Genomic DNA, 18,657 nt, shown 5'->3' with positions numbered 1-18,657 from the left:
TGATCTTTCTTTCATCGGCGAATCGGAAGGGAGCAAAAAGAGGGGACAAAAAGGGAACAAAACGACATGCGATGGAGGGGGGAACAAAAAATCACACAGAGGAGAAAAATGAACCGAAAGTACAATCGATACGAAACGCATTGTTTGCGTTCGGTGCTTGAAACGCGGAGAATAATCGCATTAGCGGATATTAACTGGTGCATGAGGACGGGAGTGTATCGAAAAAATTGCGTCAACCTGCGCGGAAGGACAAACAAACATACGCTCGTTCGATGACGATTGCTCTTTCCGACGTATTTCGTGGAAAAATACCCCGATGATGTATCTCCATCTTCCCGCATAGTACGCAATTCTACGATATATACGATAGTACTTTGGTATTGTGAACTGAGAAGGACTCTACCAAAGCAAACAGTATTAAGAGCGGTATCGGGTGGCGGTATTTAGGGTAACATCTGGACGGATGACCACCATGCAAGAATTGTATGGATCAGATATTTATGACCGAGTCGAGTGCACGCAATGAACGAAAATCTAGAAATATGTCCGAGTGTCTAAAGTACGAAGAGAGCTTGCGTATGAAAAGAGAGAGTATTAAACCTTAACACTAGAACTACCGATCTTTAACGCTAGATTTACGGAACCCGTCAATTTGACGGAAAGGTTGCTGCAATTATACGATGGTAACAGATTTAGTTAACTTACATTAAAACTGTTAATATAATATATAATTATTTTTAAATTAAACTAATCCTTAAAAAAAAAAAAGGCACGTGGTTTCCTTTACCTGTGAATTTGACAGTTCCTTAGAAATAGGTATACAGCGTCCGTAAACCTAGTGTTAATGGATACCTAACTATAGTAATTTCAGCGGCACGATGAATACCAGTGAATATATTGATTACAGTTCTTTCTTAACCCTTTGCACCCGAGAGGCGACTCTCAGTCACCATTTAATCAGATTCTAAAGATCAACGTTAATTAATATAACAATTTAAAATTACCTAAGGATGTGTGGAATGTCGAAGAAAAATAATTCCATATCTTAATTTGCATATGATTTCTCATTTGCCATTTTAAAAATATCGTCGACTCTATGACAGAAAGTCTTCGAATTACTATTTTTCTGTAACGAAAAAGTCGAGTGCAAAGGGTTAATATTAGTTGATACCAATTTTATTCTTAAAGCAGGTGTATGTGTTCGATGATTGCAAAAAGGAAAATTCTGGGACCAGTCATTTTGTCTGGGTTGGTGGTTCTAGTGTTGGAATAAGGGTGCAAGTGCGTGGGCTAGTCAGAATGCGTATAGTCGAGACGTAGCGAGTACAGAATCTTGTGTTTGAGAGTTAGAGTCGAGAGAACCCTAGTATAACATTTTAATTTAAATAAATCTGTTTCGTTATTAAAAAGGAGTCGTTGTTTATTAAACGCGCAGCTCTCTGTCAGCCTAGGATTAATCTAACATCAATCCTAGAGTACTGTGCGACGAAGAAGCAGATCGCGAAAGAGAAGGGAGATGAAAAGGAAAATGGAAGAAGCTGGAAGAAATTTTTCCTCCGAGCGAACGTTATCGCTCAACGAACAAGTCGCCGGACATTAGCGTTAATTTAGCAGAACGACGTATTCGCATTAATCGGCTCGGGCTAATTTCTTCGTAATTACGGAAGATCAGAGTGTCCCGCGGCTCCGCGGCGGTGGCAGTAAATCTGGCAGTAGTCCAAGTAGAAGAAACGTTGAAACGGCCAGACCGGTGCGCGGAAAGTCGCGCAGCGGGGTCAGGGGCATACGAAGGCGTAAAAACAATGGACGAAATGTAAGACAGAGGCCGAAAGCGCGATGTAACCGAATTGCCGACAATGTTCCGGTACATAATTTTCGCTAACGAGTTTTTTGTCTACGATCTTCGCGGGTGAGCAGGCCGAGCTCGCAGAAACGTGATAAAACTTTCACGATACTTGGTAAATTTTACAGTCTGCCGGATTTAATACCGGATCAGAGCAAATTGGATTGTCCAGCGCCGGTTGCTGCCATCTACGTCTGACCCGGCACCTTCCTGTTCTACTTGCTCCACTCGACTTCGCCATATTCTATTCGTCAGATTAGACACGATTCCGTTCAACCGCGTTGAACCACGGCCAGACGTATCTGAACCGTGTGACAAAGCGTAGACCCGTTCTACTCGTGCAAGAGACAGATATCGCGCGAATATTGCAGGGGGAACGAGTCGGGCGACCGTCGTCTCGACGTTTTCCCGTATTTAAACACTGGAAACTGCGCCCGAGCACTCGTCGAACCGTCAAACTTTACGCAAACAGCGATTCCGTCGCATTCGCCAGACCACGAAAGTGGAATCACCGTCCTCGATGGGAACGCATTCGAAAACAGCCATAGCTTTACGATCTTTCCAGCTACTTGGGCCATAGTGGAAGCGTCGCTACCGTGAAAGTGCGTAATCCAGAGGGGTTAAGTGTGCTCGATAGACCGTTAAAGGCAACGACTATGTTTGCGAAGCGTGCCGTGTCGCGGAAGTTACGCTCCAACTTCCATAATGCGCGGATCGAGAGGGCCGGGGGTACGGGGAACGGTGTTCGAGTGGGTTACGCTGGATCCGATCGTCGAGACCACTTCTCTTTCTCGTCTATATACGCTGACCATTTGCTAATAAATACCAGGCCGGTGAACAATGCTTCGCGACGTGTCGGGCTATCCTCGAAGGAATGGACCGTGACCGAAAGAATAGCCTTCCGGCGGTGAACGCCGCCATCGCGTTTCCACCGAGAAATCTCGAAACTATGGTTGCTCTTGCGCGACAAGCAACGCTAACCGTGAAACCGCTCCGCTGGTAGCTCGATTCGTCTCGACTAGAATCCTGTTAAATTGCAAACTTTCTTCAAATTTTACCCGCGTTCAAAATGGCACCTCGAACTTTAACTTTCGGGCAGATTTATGAGGCGCCATCTTCGGGGAATTAATCAACGAGGCGTCCTGGATCGATTATAACTGTACTGCAATCAGAGCCACGAACAGGCATCTCGGTTTTATCCTCGCGGAACCCTACGAGCGACCTCAGTCGACTCTCGGGGGGTACCGACGAGCAATTGATCTTCGTAATTGAGAAGCACGACGTGGATGTCTCGACGAGGTTTACGGGGAGATCGGCGTTAATTATTCCAATGTATACTAATTGCCGATTCGGTGGATTATCTAGTTATCTACTCGCAACCGGTCTCTCTCTTTCCCCGCTCGTCGTTCCTTTTCTCCTATCTCGCTCTGCCCCCCTATCTGTCTATCCATCTTCCTCTGCCTCGCGGCGCTTAACGGCTTACGCGGCTCGACCTGCTGGCTTGAGGTTTCACGGAGATTTTTCGATCGAATTTCGATCGTTCCCATGCTTATCTTGCCTCCCTAACGAGCAGCCAACCCCTCGATCCGCTCCCTACTCCACTTTCGTTCGGTCGTGGAGAAGAAAGCGATTTCGGAAGCGACGCGGACGCATTATTCCCGTGTTTCTGCGTTAATGAATGCACGATTCTTTAATGCGACTATATTCGTCGCGTAAATATGGCGGAAGTATTCGCGGGAAATAGCCGGGCAGCTTACAGGGCGAAAAGCAGCGGATAATGGCGGTCGAAATTACCCGGGCGTTGCCACGGTTGGTTAGTAATAATTAGGGCGTTAGCGATAATTAATAAGAACGCGGGGAGTGTAACGGGACAAGCAGGGGGACTGGGCAGAATTCTTCTATTACGAGCAATCCTATTATCGTTCGGTATCCGATTAAAAAAAATTAACCCACTTCGATGGCGCTCACTGGTCGCCGGATTGTCCAATCGCGTCGGTAACGGGGCCGAATCTATTTTAACGAGGGGCCGGTATTTACGAAGAATTAATTGCTAATTAATTTCCAACGGACAGATACAGGCTTCCCGAACGCGCGCGATCGAACAATTTTTCCAAAGCGTATTTTAATTAACCGACTAGCCGGGGCTGCCTCGTACGCCATCCGCGTTTTTGATCACCAAACCGGGCGGCAAATAAAAGGCGGGAATGAAAAATGGAAAGGGAAAGGGGTACACGCGCGAAAGGGAGAGGGAGAGGGGAAAAAAAAGAAAAATTTGTTCAGCTGGAAGAAAATAAAATCCAAATCGACGAGGGTTCCAACGGCCGTCATTATACCCGCAGTTTAAAAGGTTTTAAGTATCCAAAGGCTTATAATACCGGCCGAGTCTGCCGGGACCAGGAAGATTCGCTATGGACTAATCTTCTTGAATTTATGGACCCGCCCGATAATGTTCCCGCCTTCCTTTTACCTTAATTCTAACCCAGGCTGCTCATTCCGCTCTCGCGAATTCCTCCGGCATTTTTCCATTTCCACCCCCGGCCACCGGCCGTTTTTCCTTCCCTTTCCCTTTTTTCATTTCCGTTTCGCATTAAATCCCTTGCCCGATGAACAATAGAGTTTAACGTGACCGCCGCTATCGATCTTGCTTAATAACTCAAATGCAGTCAGACGCCCGACTCGTGCGCCTGTCACCGACTTTCCCTTACTTTCCTTCCACGTCCTTCCCGCTTCTTTCACCGGGAGAAATAAATTCCCACCACCGTTTTCGTATCCATCCGCGATTCTCCAGGTTAACGTCTTCGACCACCTACTCGTCGCGTTCTTTTCACGACTCGTCCACGATTTCGTTCGTAAACGAAACGGAGAACCGAGTCAGATAGTCGGTAGTCATCTCGAAGCGACGGTGAAACCGTGAATTTTCACGGGCCGAATTTTTCCCCCGCGAAGCAAAAATTCCAGCCGAAGGTCGCACGATCGCACGATCGCTCGATCGTTTCGCGCTATCGCGAATCGCGCCAATTTCCCTGCACGATTTACCATTCGATTTCCGGCCTCCTTTTTTACCAGCGCGGCCGAGAGATCGTCCTCGGAGGATCTTCCGGCGTAATCCGCGACCGCGATCGATAGATCCAGCGGACAGCGGTGATTTATATTTATGGCGGGCCGCGGATCGCGGGCTGTAACATTATTCAGCGAAGGTAGGAAGCGCGCGACGGACAACGCGGCTCGTTAAAAATTGAATCTATCTGCGCGGCCGAGCTTGAAATTCAAATTCGACGAGGAACAGCCCTGCCCCGCCCGCGCACCTTCTATAATCGATACACGCGCGCAACGCGATATTCGCGGCGAATCGGCAATCGCGTCGTTCGCCGATCGCTGCACACGTTGGGGTGAAAGGAAGAAACGTCGGTGAATTGGACACGATGAAAAATTTCCATCGATATTCCCGGTGATCGATCCTCTGTTTGCTATTAATTCCTCGCCTCGGTTTTTCGATCCGGCCTTTCCCCCCTTTTCCTTTCTCCTTTTTCGGGACGAACTTCGCGAAGCTTCGCGGAGCGTTGCGTCGCTCTTGGTTGAATCGGAGGATCGACACCAGTGACGACGGTGTGCAATGGAACATTGTCGTCCGGTTCACGCGTTCATCTGACTCCTTTCGTTACTTTTAATTCCATTTTGCGCTGATTACGCGGGAAATACTTAAGCTGTGCACGGTATTTTTTAATTACGGCTGATGCACCGCGGTAGAAGAGCCAGCCGGCGTTTCATCGATCGCCTCCCAGGGCCCGACTGCTTCCTCGAATATTGCAAAACCCCGAAGAAACCGCGAAAATCTTAGCCGTGACCGCTCGTTCGCTCAACACCCCTCTGCCAGGGCTGGCGAAGACGGAGGGTGAAGGTGAAGGAGATTAATTTCGCCGGGATCTGTTCGAGGCAGCCAGACATACCTACGCATTCTGATCGTGATCGCCTGAATGGAGTCCTCGCGGGCTTCCGTAGCTTTAAAGGATACCGGGGCTGATTAATTAAAAATAAGGGCGAAGACTTTAACCGAGCGAGGTTTAAAACGTCGTTGACTCCTCTCCCCACAGGGCACCCGTTTAAAACCCGCTGGAAAAAGTACCATCGGACGGAATTTCTGGAAAATAAAGGTAATTACAGCAGCCTGGTGGCTTCGCCGCCGGTGCAAACTTTAAGGTACCTGCACAGGGTAACCGTCGCGTTAGATCTGTAAGAGCCGCTTAACGGTGCTTCATTCCCCTTAATCTCCCCGTCAAAGTCGGGTTGCACAACGCCGCGCGTGCCACAATGCTTATTTACCAACGATAATTCCGAAACAGGCGTCCGGATCCGCTCGTTAAACGCACTCGATCGCTACGAGCCTCTCTCTAGATCCTCGAGAATCGTCTCGTCATCGTCTAGCCCCCGATATTCCTCGCGAACGATCGTGGAAAGGTCGCGAGGCTTACCGGAGGACGTTTCGGAAGGCGAAACTGTTCCACGAAGCAGACACTGGCCCTCGGGAAGGTAAGTCGAGACGGATTAATTTCCTCGGGACGCTGTCCGGCGCAGTGAGTCGTATCCTGCGAATCCCGATTGACCCCTGAATGGAGTGGCGCCGCGCGGTTTATCTTGGCCGACGAAGGACATCGCGACGTTGACAATTAATCGCACGGTCGAACAATGGAAAGTAACCCGACGGTTTAATCTGCGCCCCGAATGAATTAATCGCGGCGGACAGCCGGCGCGGGCACCGTTTCCGGTTGCTAGGCGACTCGAGCCCGCGCCGGCTCCGTGGCACGCGAGAGCCCCGGTCAGCTCCGTCTCTCGGAGCTCTCTAATTCTAAGTCGCCTAATCTGAACGCCACTTCTGACTTGTCCCCGGCTGATTAAACGCCCCGTGTTTGCCCCGTCGCGTGTTTTTGCCCTCGACAGCCGGCGATCGATCGCGCGAGCGCCAGCACCCGCAGGAAAACACGAGGAACGAATATCCGGCGCCGACGTATCGCCCGGCGTTCGCCGGAAATGCGCCCTCCTGCGCGAGTTTTAGCGCCGTCGTAAGTCCGTGCTTACGGTTTTTCCACCACGGCCAAGGGTCGGACGCGCGGATTTTCACCCCTATTTCTTGCACCCGTTCCATCCCTCCGTATCCTTCCATATTCTTCGGGAATCTTCCGGGACAGGAGAGAGAACGCCGGCGAGGAATTTCGAGGTGGCTCGCGACTTTATCTTGGAAACGCGACGTCGAGGTAAAAGCGAAGCCGTGTACGTCTTTGTTAATTACACGAGGAGTCGGATACGATAACGGGGACAACGAGGATAGGCGATTCGCTCGACGTTTCCGCGGGAACGATACGAAGGGTGGATCGACGCGATAGGTCGTCGGACAGGGGAAATCGCGGCGGTCGAGGCCTCGTTAAAAACGCATAACTCTGCCCGGGCGGAAGCGAAGGGAGCGTAAATTCCGTAGGCACTCCGCGTGGAAGAAAGATAGGGAGCTTATGCCCGGGCTGGGGAAAAAAGCGAACGGAAGTAGCGGACCGCGGAAGACGAAAGTCGACAGAGAGTGGAAACGAAAAGGGTGTAGGCGAGAGTCGGGTCGGGCGGGGAAAATTCGGTCAGCCACAATTCCACGGGTTACTTCCAGCACATATTTTCAGGTTAATGACAATTATTATCCGGGCCGGACACGCGACGCTGTCTGGCGGCCGCAGTTCCCGCAGATAATTGCGTTATTTATACGACCGGGGGTGGACCCGGTCGGTTCCTCCGTTCGCAAAACGCCGGCTTTTTCGTCGCTTTCGCAGCCACCGGAGAATCGAGCGTGAACGCTTGGCGCGAGGGTACGTGTCGGTCGAAATGTCGAACGTGGCTTCCGGATTTATTATTCTTTCTCGGTGGACCGCGAGACGAAATAATATTGGCCGATTCCGCACCGTTGTTTGCTTAATTCCCGTGGTATCACGCCTCTGCCTGGTTCACGCCCTGCTACTCGCCGATGATAATTCCCGCTCCGTTAAATCTCATTGTCCGGTCCGCGGAATTCGTACCACAGGTGGCAGGTTCTCTGCCCTATTTTCGTTACGTAAAACCGGTCGCAGAAAGCCTCTCTAGCCTTTTCCCTCGAATTTCGGTTTAAAATTCAAGCTCGAGGACAGCGAAGAGTAGGAGTCGTCTCATCTCGACAGCGCGCGGCCGATTTTCGCCGAACGCCGGTCGAAAGGCATCGCGACGTGGTCCAGCAAGGTGCGATGTAACCTAATTAAGCCGACAATAGATAACCAGGTTGCATGGGGAGCGCGATTCCAATGGATATCCCGAAGGAGAAGATAAGACCTTTGAAATATCGACAGCGGCTGAAGGGTGTATAGAGGTCGAGACAGAGAGATAATCCCCTGGAGAGGTTCCCGCCACGGAGCTTAACCAGTCAGGGATAATCACCGTAAGGCACCTGCTATATCCACGTAAAACGGTATCGACGTCGATGATCGTCTCGAATTTCAACGAGGCCGCAATAAAGATTCGTCAGACGCTTACCCGGGAGTCCTCGATGAGCCGAGTTCAGCGGCTTTTCCCTTTTCTCCCCTTTTTCCACCCGTTTCCCTCGTCGTCCCAATCCTGCAGGGTTGGTCCCCGTCGAGAGATTAGAATCCGCGGGCCGACCGGGGAATTTCGCCGGATTTGCCGCGGCGAAAATTGAAGTCGATCGCGAGGCGGGCGAAAGGGCCTAGCGGAGGGGTGGCTAACCTCTTGCCGAGGAAGAAGCGCGTTTCGTTGACGAAGAAGACGCGTCCGTGGAGACTCGTCTGTGTCGCTTAGCACGAAGAAAGGGACTCGAAGATTGGATATTTTCGTCGACCGCGTTAACCCCTTGGCCTACGCGCCATCAAAATGGTCGATAGCGCGCCGAGCCATTCAGTTGTTCAGCCGTGTGCCCGAATTTGCGCAAAATGTATACTTATGACGCGTACTGAAGATTGGATATTTTCGTCGACCGCGTTAACCCCTTGGCCTACGCGCCATCAAAATGGTCGATCGCGCGCCGAGCCATTCAGTTCTTTAGCCGTGTGCCCGAATTTGCGCAAAATGTATACTTATGACGCGTACGTTTCGGTGCAACGAAGTACCACGACTTCGACTCCTGCGTATTGTTAATGGCGCAAATTCCTCACCACGCGTCAGACTCGTAGCTTTCGCTTACGGCCCAAATTCCTCGTCACGTGTCACATTCGTGGTTTTCCCTTATGACCCAAATACCTCGCCACGAGTCTCACTCGTGGTTGTAGGCCAAAAGGTTAACCAGATGCGATTTTGCAAGGCGGTGCCGATTTGTGTAATCGTGAACGAGGGGAGGTACGCGTGTCGTGGGGGTGGTTGCGCGTAAGTTATCGTTTCGACATCGATATCGAAGCTAGGCGTCGTCGTGTCACGTTTGAATCACCTAATCTTTGGAGATGAATTCGAGCGTAATTAATCCCGATGGTTCCTTAACGAGCCTGGTCGCGTTAAATGTACCTCGCGCGACTCGCGATATCGTCTAATCCGAGCATAGATATTAAAGGAACGTTTGGATAACCGGGTTGGAAGAACGATTAGGAGGCGCGGAGAAATTGCACACGCATTGGCAAACGGGCTAATCGCGATCGATCTCGGAGTCGATTTTGCCAAGCCGGGTGAATATCGCGGGCTGAAAGGGTCGCGGGGTGTTAACCGGTTTGCATTCCCACAGGTTGGGGCTGGTAAATCAGGCATCGGAGAATCCTCTAATCAGCAGCTTATCGACACTTTTCAATATGCACACCGGCGGCAGTCTGTTGCCTGGACGAAATAAAGATTTAATTCGATCGCCGATAATTAGTTATCCGGCGTTCCAACGGGCCACTAATAACTGGATTTAGCGTAGAAAGCCGGCGAATTAGCGACTCGTCGAAAAGCCGTAATTACCAGCGGTCGTAATGCCCGCGGAAAGCAGGATTTCAAATACGCTTCGGTAACAAATCTGTAAATTACGGTACGGGCGCGCGCGCGCGCGCGCATATTCGAGCTCGCCGGGCAACGTTACGCACCCCGTTACCTGTCAAAATTTCATCTGTTCGAGAGGGATGATCCCGTGCTGCACGCAACGTTTCCCATAACTTCGGAGGAACGACCGAAGCGACGCTTTAGAGCTCTCCACGGGGGAGAAACGGAGGAAAGAGGGTGGCGAGCGAGGGTGGGAGAAGGGGAAGACGAGAGGGCGGATTTAAAACCCTTGAAATCTGGGAAAGTGTCGTTAAGCCGAGGATTAATCTATCCATAAAGGCTCCTCGCGGGCGGACGCGTTACTCTGGCCGTAATACAGATATGCAAACGAGCTCGTGGTCCGCTTATCGCGCGCTTATCGATTTTCGCGAACGCGTTTAGCGCCGGTTGTTGGTAATAAAGTCGAAAGATCGATCCCTGGAAAAGCGACTTTCCCCGCCAGCCAGCACGGTTTATTCGTATAAATACCGGTAACGTTTCTAGACCGGGGCTGAAACAATCCACCGACGAATTAAGTTACACAGGCTGGTATTTTGATTCGGTTCCGTGCAGCTGTATACGGCGAGTTTCTGTTAAACGTTGATAACGTCAATTGAATCGCACCCGTGTATCGTATGTGTACGCGGTAACTATTATTTGGCGTGTAACCGGGTCATTCGAACTCGCGAACGCTCCAACATCGAGATCGACCGAGCGCGGCAAGATTTATTTCGTCATCGGCGTTGTCGATCAGCGACCTTCCATTTTCTTTTCCTTTTTCTCCTCCAAACCGATCAAACGCCTCTCTCGCTTCTTTCTCCTCTCCTCCTCCCTTTCCGTCCCGCTTTCTCCATTGCCCAGGTTCTCCATTCCAGCGAAGGTTCCCGGGCAATAAAAGTAGCCAAACAATTCGAGGCAAGCGCAACTGCATCATATTTCACGCGGCTCTCGATTCAGCGCCGGCGGCCGGCTGGAGGAATTTATTAAATCGCCAAATTTATACCCTCCCGGCGAATTTTTCAACCGGCTCGTAAGACTGTATTTTCACCGCGGCGCAAAATTGATTTCGCGCCCGCCGAAGGCACCAGAAATGGGCTACACCCTTTGAACAGAGTGGGTCCATGCTCGACCGACTCGATAAAGTAGGCATTTAATCGCGTCGAATAAATCCTACCCGGCCCAATAAATCTTCCCACGTCAGACCTGCCCGATCGTCTCGCGTTTTTTGAACGATGCACGCGCGCGCGCACGCGCCATGGAGAAAACGAGACGAGTAGAGGGTGCGAGAGAGAGAGAGAGAGAGAGAGAGAGAGGTCGGCCATGCCGGTAAGCTTTCGCGCCCCATCCACCCTTCGCCGTTCCAGGACCAGCCGTTACCTTTTCCCACATCCGCGAATATATTCCGCGTCCCTGCCCCGTCTGGCCCCCCGTCGGCCCTTCTTTTTTCTCTTATTTCCCTCGACCGTGAAATTGCTTGTCCTACGCCGACGCTCGTCGGCACCCCGCGTCGCTCCCTCGTCGCCGTCTTTCCTCATTCTTCTCCGCGCGACGAGCGTTCTTTTAAATCATCCCGAAAGGCGTCGAGACGCGCGCCGGGCCCGGAGAGAAGGAAGCGTGCGTAATTAAAAGTTCCCGTTTACTCGCCTGGGTCGTGGAACCCGGGAAAGAACGGTGTCTGGGACGTAAATCTCGTATCGATAAATTTACCAGAAGCTTACGACTCGGTTCGACCGCGAACTCGCAGCGTGCAACGGGGCCTATACACGCGTGGCTTCCGATTTAAATTTCTTTCCCTCGACGCCCCGTGTTCGGCAGCCACTGCGAGTTCGATTGGATTGTTCCTCCACCCCCAAACGCGGTATGCTTCCCGTTCAAAGTTTATTAGTGTTTACCTTTTCGTATCGGGGAACAATTATCGACGTCCGATGGGAAAACGTAGCTTATCGTTTCCCGATTGCTTCCGCGAGAAGTGCAACTCTGGCTGTCGAGGGGGCCAACGAGAGTACAGGCACACGCGAGGGCGCGCGCGCGAGAACGGAGTAGATCGAGCGGAAAGATTCATGGCGTTGTTCGTATGCAATTCCGAAGCTTGTTAGCCGCGAGAGTGGCCGAGTGGAATAGGTCTGTCTTTACGCCGCCGGTGGGCCTCCAGAGGATCCGGCCAATCAGGATCTTTATAATTAAGTTTTCTGTCTAATCTTCGCGATGGCCGATTAACCGGCGTTGCCCCGCGCCGCACCACACCCCCCCATAAACATGGCAATAGTACAATTTCTGGAATTAAGCCGGCTGACCCAGGTATCGTGCGAGCCGGGGCTCGCTGATGGAAGCGGCAAATCTCTCAGGGATTTCCGACAAGGATCAGGACGTTCGCCTGTTTCCCTTTCTTCTTTTCCTTCCTTTTCTTTGCATTCGCCTTTATCCGTGCCCGTGCCAGCCACTCCCGACAAGAGAGACGTATCGATAGCCGATCCTCCTCGCGAAAGTGCCCTGTATTTTCGATAATAGCCGTGTCTCCTTCGTCCTCCGGGATCGGTGTCGTTCTTTCGGATTACTCGCGAGACGCTGCAATTGCTCCGCCGTAATCGTCCTTGCCTTTTTCTCTCTCGGAATCGTGGTTAACCGATCGACGCGAGGCAACTTCGATCCCGTTTCGTCTGTCGTTGTCCGAACACGCGAATCCGCGGTTATCCTTTTTTCGCGGTTGTCCTTCGCGTTGCTTGCTTGCCGACGTAGCGACGCCGGGAGACAGAATGTTCCCTCGGAAACAAAAGCTTTCGGGATACGTGTGTCCCTTTCGAAAACAGCGCCGCGTCGCGCGACGTTTAAACAATCCGATATCGGCGAGCACTGGTTCGAAATATTTCCAACGATCGGAGGAGAGCTCTCGACGCGATCGCGATTGAAAAAGGAGCTCCCGGTTGCCTGTGAACATTCTCGATGTTACTTTCATAAGTGTCATCTGTCGCAGCATTGTTCCTCGGCACATTGTTTGATCAGACCGCTCGTACGAGTAATATACGGTCACGGACGAAACGGGTCAATGGTTTCTCGTACAATGGCCCATCCTTTCGTTTCGACGAAACGAAATTAACGAGATGCTTTCGATACAATTGATCGACGACGAGCCAGCCACTTAACGAACGACCAACCCCGCTCGTCGCGGCGCCGCCACGGCAGATAAGGGGGTGAGGGAGCAAAGTCGACCGCCCCTGGCTCGCGATTCGATTGCGTGTCACGTAAATGACATTAATTCGTTATTCAAATCGCAGCGTGGCAAAGAACGTGGCGAAGAACGCGCGGCTACGTGGCCGCACTCGACGATGAAATTATGTCTATTAAGTCCGAGGAATTTTTCACCGGGCTCGGTTCCTTGACGCCGAGCGTCAGCTGCGGAACCGCCCCGAACACGGTCCGAGAGGTCTCGAGCGTGGAAGTTTGAAGTTAAAAATTGAGGAAAGTGGGAAAAAGACGAGAAGCTTACGTTTCCAGCGTGAGTAATAAACGTGACGCGTATTACCCCGCCGTCACCGGGGTGTCGAAAACGCATATGGGGTGGCGAGTGCGGAGTACGGCGTCAGTGAAGGATGTACGGAGCGAAATACTCGCGAGCGTGCGTTTATTACTTTGATTTACGTGAAAAGTGAGGATAGTCGTTTTCCAAGGTATAAGATTGCGCGACTGCGCGTGTAGGATTTTTAAGGGCGAATGCAGCGCGCGAGGGGGGCAATCGGAGGGTGAGTGTTGAGTCTCAGAGTCTGAGTACAACGTTTATATACACTGTCGTAAATGCAAAGGGTACAAAACGAACACAGTGTTTCGTGTATTCAGCGAGACAGTAATTTTAAATAAGAATCAGGAAAATAAGGGATATAATACTGTAGCGACCATCATTCTCACTCTCGCCATTAGATGGATTCCGACTTCAAGGAGGTTCGAGGACTCCCTCGCAAGTTCCTGACCTTCTAATATTATCTCGACTTAAGACAGGGCCTGCTAGAAAGCCTTACTGACGAGTCCACTAGCAGGCCCAGGACGAAACACGCATCCCTTCCTTTTCCTTCCATCCCTTCCAGCTACGTCTCTACACCGAGGGTACCTGGGACAAGTCTACTTCAGCAACAAGCGTGGGGAAGGGCCCCCGCAATACAATTTATACAGATACATTTTTAGTCCAATGTCTGAAGAAAGGTTCGACCCTTCGCGTCCCGGTGCAACGAAGAATGACGCGGAACTGACCACCGAGAGTCAAAAAAGAACAAACCCTTGGCGATCTACAGCTCTCGACTGTTTTGTATCCGTTTTAGGACAAAAGCGACGATGCATAACGTTGTCTTTCAGCGTAAGCTGATCTATTTTTTAATAAACATGGGTTCTACGATCTTTACAGAAGACCATCCTACGACCTCGCATCAATTATTCCCCAAATTATCCCCACGCGCGTTTACCCCGTGGAAACGGGAGAAGAAGTCGCGGTTGTTACGCGATCGCGTCGTTCCCGTTCCACTGATTTTGATATGCAAATCGTTCCTCGCCTTTGATTCGCCGCGACAGCGTATAACGAACTTATGCAATATTTATTTTTCGACCACTCGAAAAGTGTTCCCGCTCCGTTTTAACGAATTCCGGCCGCATTTGAATAATCTATTCCGGCCGTTCGGCTTCTTTTTGCCCGAGTCACGCCGTGCGCTAATTGCTGGGTTATGAAGAAGGTAATCGATAAGTCGAACGAGCGTATTTGTTCCGGGGTACACAGACCCCGGAGCTGGTTGTGTTTGTCGTCCGCCAAGCGTCTTTTTACGAGCATCGGACAAAGCGACCTGATAACACGACCTTATCCCGGTGACAAGTGGATCGAGCTTAAATGCCCTGTGTAGCGAGTGAAAACAAACCCCGGTCCTTCAATCGCACAAAGGGTGCCCCACATGTACTGCCTCGTAATCGAATATCTCGCAGCACCGTCCGCCTCGGAGGAAACTTAAGAGTAATCGATGTCTTCGATCCGACGCTCTCCCCCTCGATCCTGCACTTTATTCCGTTCCTCCGTGACTCCGAGGAAATCCGACAACGCGGGGTGGTCCCTCGCGGAAGAGAACCAGCGTGAAAACACCCCCCTGCACGCGAGCGCGGGTGAACCAAAGTTCATTGGAAATTCAGCACGGGAGAATTAATTTTGAAAATTGTAGCCCGCGTAACGATTCAATTACGGTTAATTTCGAGGAAGCTCGAACGAGTGTAACGATATTACGCGGGTTACACGGACGGCTGCGAATGAATTATTCGAGGAAATTGATTGGTCCTTCGCGGCAGCACGAAGATTGATAGTCCGTCCAGTCGGACGGGCACGAATATAGCGAAGGATTACTTTCCCGTCGACAGTTCATTAAACCTCATAGAAATAAAACTCTCGACGAGAATTTAAGAGGATTTTCCTCCTTTTTTTTTCGCGAAAATCCCCAACTCCCTTCGACCTCGCTCCTTCTTCTTCTCCCACGACGATCTCCCCGTGTCATTAAGGGTCCAATTATAAACGTCATCGATCGCTGGGACTAAAGCCGAGGACGCAACGATTCTTTCCAACCGAGATTACCGAGGTGAGTCTTTCCGTTTGCTGGAAGAATCTCGACTCTCGAGTTACGCGGCTATATCGGACGAGACCTGGAAAATAACCAACCCTTCCGATCCCAGCGGACGTCGAATTTTTAATTCGAAACTCACGGACCCGTTTATCGTTCGACAAAGTTTCCACGTCGCAGTGGCGTCGCATGCCATTGGCGAGAATCGTCCTCGGGACACTGCATTGTGAGGAGTTCTTCGTCAAAACGGCTCTTGATTTCCTCAAAGATTAATAACCCACGGACGAAATGACTGCCACGGACCGTCTCTAGCTCCGATGGAAACTCCGCGGCGTTGGAAGAGAAGGCGGGCTACCGAAGAAATGGAGGAAAAGCGTAGAGAGAGAAAGAGAGAGAGAGAGAGAGAGAGAGCAGAGGGGTTGAGGGCGAAGAAGGAAGTTTGTTCGAACTTTATTATAAAACTAATATTTTCCAAGTTCTATGAGGTATTACGATAGTTTTCTGAAAGGGCCTGCCAGCTAGAGCGGCAAGGCGAAGTGGTTCGCGGGCGAAACTTCAATATTCGGCGACCATAACGACACCCGGCTGATATATTATTTCCTATAACTTCTCTTCACTCTCACGGCTTTGTCTGGCCCCGTTGAACGAGGATAAGAGGATCGGAAAAGAAACTTGATTAAGAATTCCGTCTCCCACCACTGACCCTCGTTTTATCTTTCCTCTCCCCATCGCTCGCCCTTTTCCAACGTCCCCATTCTTCCCGTTCCTTCGATGCGACTGCCATTTCCGTCCGGCGAAATGAATGGACGTACGTGCGCAATGCGCTCCGTATTCCGGCTTAATAATTAAATCGCGAGGTCGTATCCGCGCTGCCCGCCACAGTTCACCTAGGGGTCGACTCTATATTAGAAATTTCCGGACTCGCGTTAAACGTCGTGACCAACAGCGCGGATTTCGCTCGGCGACGAATCCATCGGCCAGTCGAACGGAAGCAATCGATATCGATAGGTCGAACGGCCGGTGTTCGCGAAACTGGAAAAGCATTTAAAACCGCAGCGGGAAGCGGATTTAACGGGGAATCTTATTAGAGGGCTGATTTACGGCCCGGTGTAATTTAAAACTATTTACGAAGCGTTACCGCGACGGACCGGCGGCTATTACATGCACCGACCGCGAAGTCTTAAAGCGGAAAGAAGAGGAGAAAAAAGAGCGCGAGAGAGAAGGGGAAAAAACGAGAGAAAGATGAAAATCGAAGGTCTACTTTCCGCACCGCAGACCCAGCGCCCATTGTCTTCCTTTTTCAAAGACTCAAACTAATTTTCTTCCTCGCCCAACCCCCTGCTGCTACGGCCTCGTCAACCCGTCTTCCAATCCCGTTCCCTTATCTTTTTCCTCTCCTTCCCTGTCTTCGCCCGCCCCATCGCCCGCTTCTTGCGCCTAAATTCGCTGGCTTCGTTTGGCGGCGAGGAAAACCCGACCGAAGGGTAATCGAAAGAAAAGAAGCTGAATAACGCGACAAAACGTGACCTCGCGCTTGTACCCTCGTTCCGCTCGCCATTCGTTTAATTCACCGTAGCCCCTTTCTTCCATCCCCCTCTCCGAACGTCAATTCGCGGGGGTTGCAAACAGCTCGATTCTCGCGATTCGGCTGGGATTCGTCGCGCGAGTAATCGGTGGTGACGAAAAAGGGGTGGCGTGATCGAGGTGTTTGCGATCGGAGATCGCGTCGGGTGATAAAGAAGAAAGACGCGTGCGACAAATTGAATTAAACCGACGTTATTTACAATGCGCGGCTAGTAGTTCGGATTTACGTGCGGCTCGATAAAAGTTATGGTAACGACCGAATTCCCCGCTCGCTGTTGGCACGACAAAAGCTATCGGCGAAACCGGACCAGTTAGCCGTGACGGAGAGGGGTGGTAGCGCGGGAAGGGCGCACCGAGGGGTTGCAAAAGCGGATACAGAGAGAGGGAGAGAGATAGCGCGCGCGCGAAAAGCTTTCCACGCCTTTCCCTTTCCTTCTTTCTCCACCTTTCGATCGGTCCAATTTCCTTCTGCACATTTTCCCGCATTCCCGTGTGCAAACCTCGCGAGTGGTCATTCGATATACGTGCCACTCGGAAATGTCGATAGCGAATTTCTCCGTGGAAAATCGGAGGAACGAGAGAACCGGGGATAAGTGCGAGCTTGGGCCTTCCTTTCGTACGTGGACGGCGAACGAGGCGGTGGGGTGAGAAGGGCGAGCGACAGAGGGAAAGAAGCGGAAAGAGGTGGAGCGAGAGAAAAAGGGAGGCAGACGAGGAAGAACGGGAAAAGATAACAGGAACGGGAGAAGCGAGGGAGAACAAAGGGTGCTTATCGACACCGCAGTTCTTATCCCTAGTAACTCCTTTTATTTTATCCGTTTCCGTTCCCCGAGCTACGGGGCTAAAGCCTCCGACTCGTACCTTGTATCTGAAAGATAATCAGGCTCCGAGACGTACTCGAATGCAGACGGCTATTTTGGACCGCGCCCCTTGTCCCTCTCGCGCCGTTTCGTCGAACCAAACCGACGGAAATATCATCGCGGTGGACAAAGGGGTAAAAACGAAAAAGGAAAAATTAACTCGCAACCACGTTCGTTCCCATCGGATTAATTTCCCTTTCCCTTCGGAAAAACATTCGGAAAATGGTCCTGATTACGGGGGTAACCGCAAGTGAAAACTACCAACCGGTACCTGTACCCGGTTGGAAGGGCAAAATCGATGGTTTACATAATTCAAAGAGGACTTACTGAGTCTCGATGACGTAGTACAGGATAGGGTTGTTGTGAGAGTTACGGCTGGCCACCCAGGACAGACGCACGGATCTCGACGTGAAGTTCGATATGAGCGGTCGGTCCGGTGGATCAGGCACATCTGAAAGCAAATTTCCAAGTTTTAGCATGGCTTTAAACCACTTTAATCCATCCTCGCGGTTATTTTCAACGCGCGAGTTATCGTGGCTGTATCGCCGCGCGTAAATAACACCCTTACTTTCGACGATCAAGCAAATCGTCCGCGAGTTTGCCGCGACTTCCTCAGCGGTTTCAGAGTTTCAGAAACGGAGATAGAAAAACTTTTAAAGCCTCGCAATCGCTCGTAGCCCCTACGCTTAAGGAAATTACCTAAAATTCTCTGCAACTCGCCTAACGTTTCCGTGTAATCGTCCCTACGGCTCGCGAGAGTCTCTCCACTTTAACCGATCGGCTAGAACGTTTT

At 51.0% G+C, this 18,657-nt stretch overlaps 1 protein-coding gene across 3 annotated transcripts in view; it reads right to left on the bottom strand.

Moving 5' to 3' along the window:
- The window catches only part of LOC108555348 (Protein tyrosine phosphatase 99A), an 87,091-nt gene extending 68,748 nt beyond the window's left edge, over positions 1-18,343 (bottom strand). For all 3 annotated transcript variants that reach the window (XR_001890770.1, XR_001890769.1, XM_017910955.1), the window contains exon 1: positions 18,192-18,343. Coding sequence is in view for 1 of the 3 variants with exons in the window: in XM_017910955.1 (XP_017766444.1) it covers positions 18,192-18,343 (152 nt within the window). In the remaining 2 variants the exon portion in view is untranslated. The remainder of the gene's footprint in view (positions 1-18,191) is intronic.
- Positions 18,344-18,657: the final 314 nt, after the last annotated feature.

The sequence above is a fragment of the Eufriesea mexicana genome, unplaced genomic scaffold (genome assembly GCF_001483705.2).
Source record: "Eufriesea mexicana isolate 0111107269 unplaced genomic scaffold, ASM148370v2 scaffold107, whole genome shotgun sequence".
Taxonomy (NCBI): Eukaryota; Metazoa; Arthropoda; class Insecta; order Hymenoptera; family Apidae; genus Eufriesea; species Eufriesea mexicana.
The sequence above is the reverse complement of the archived record's forward strand: the minus strand, read 5'-3'. Positions and strand labels throughout refer to the sequence as shown.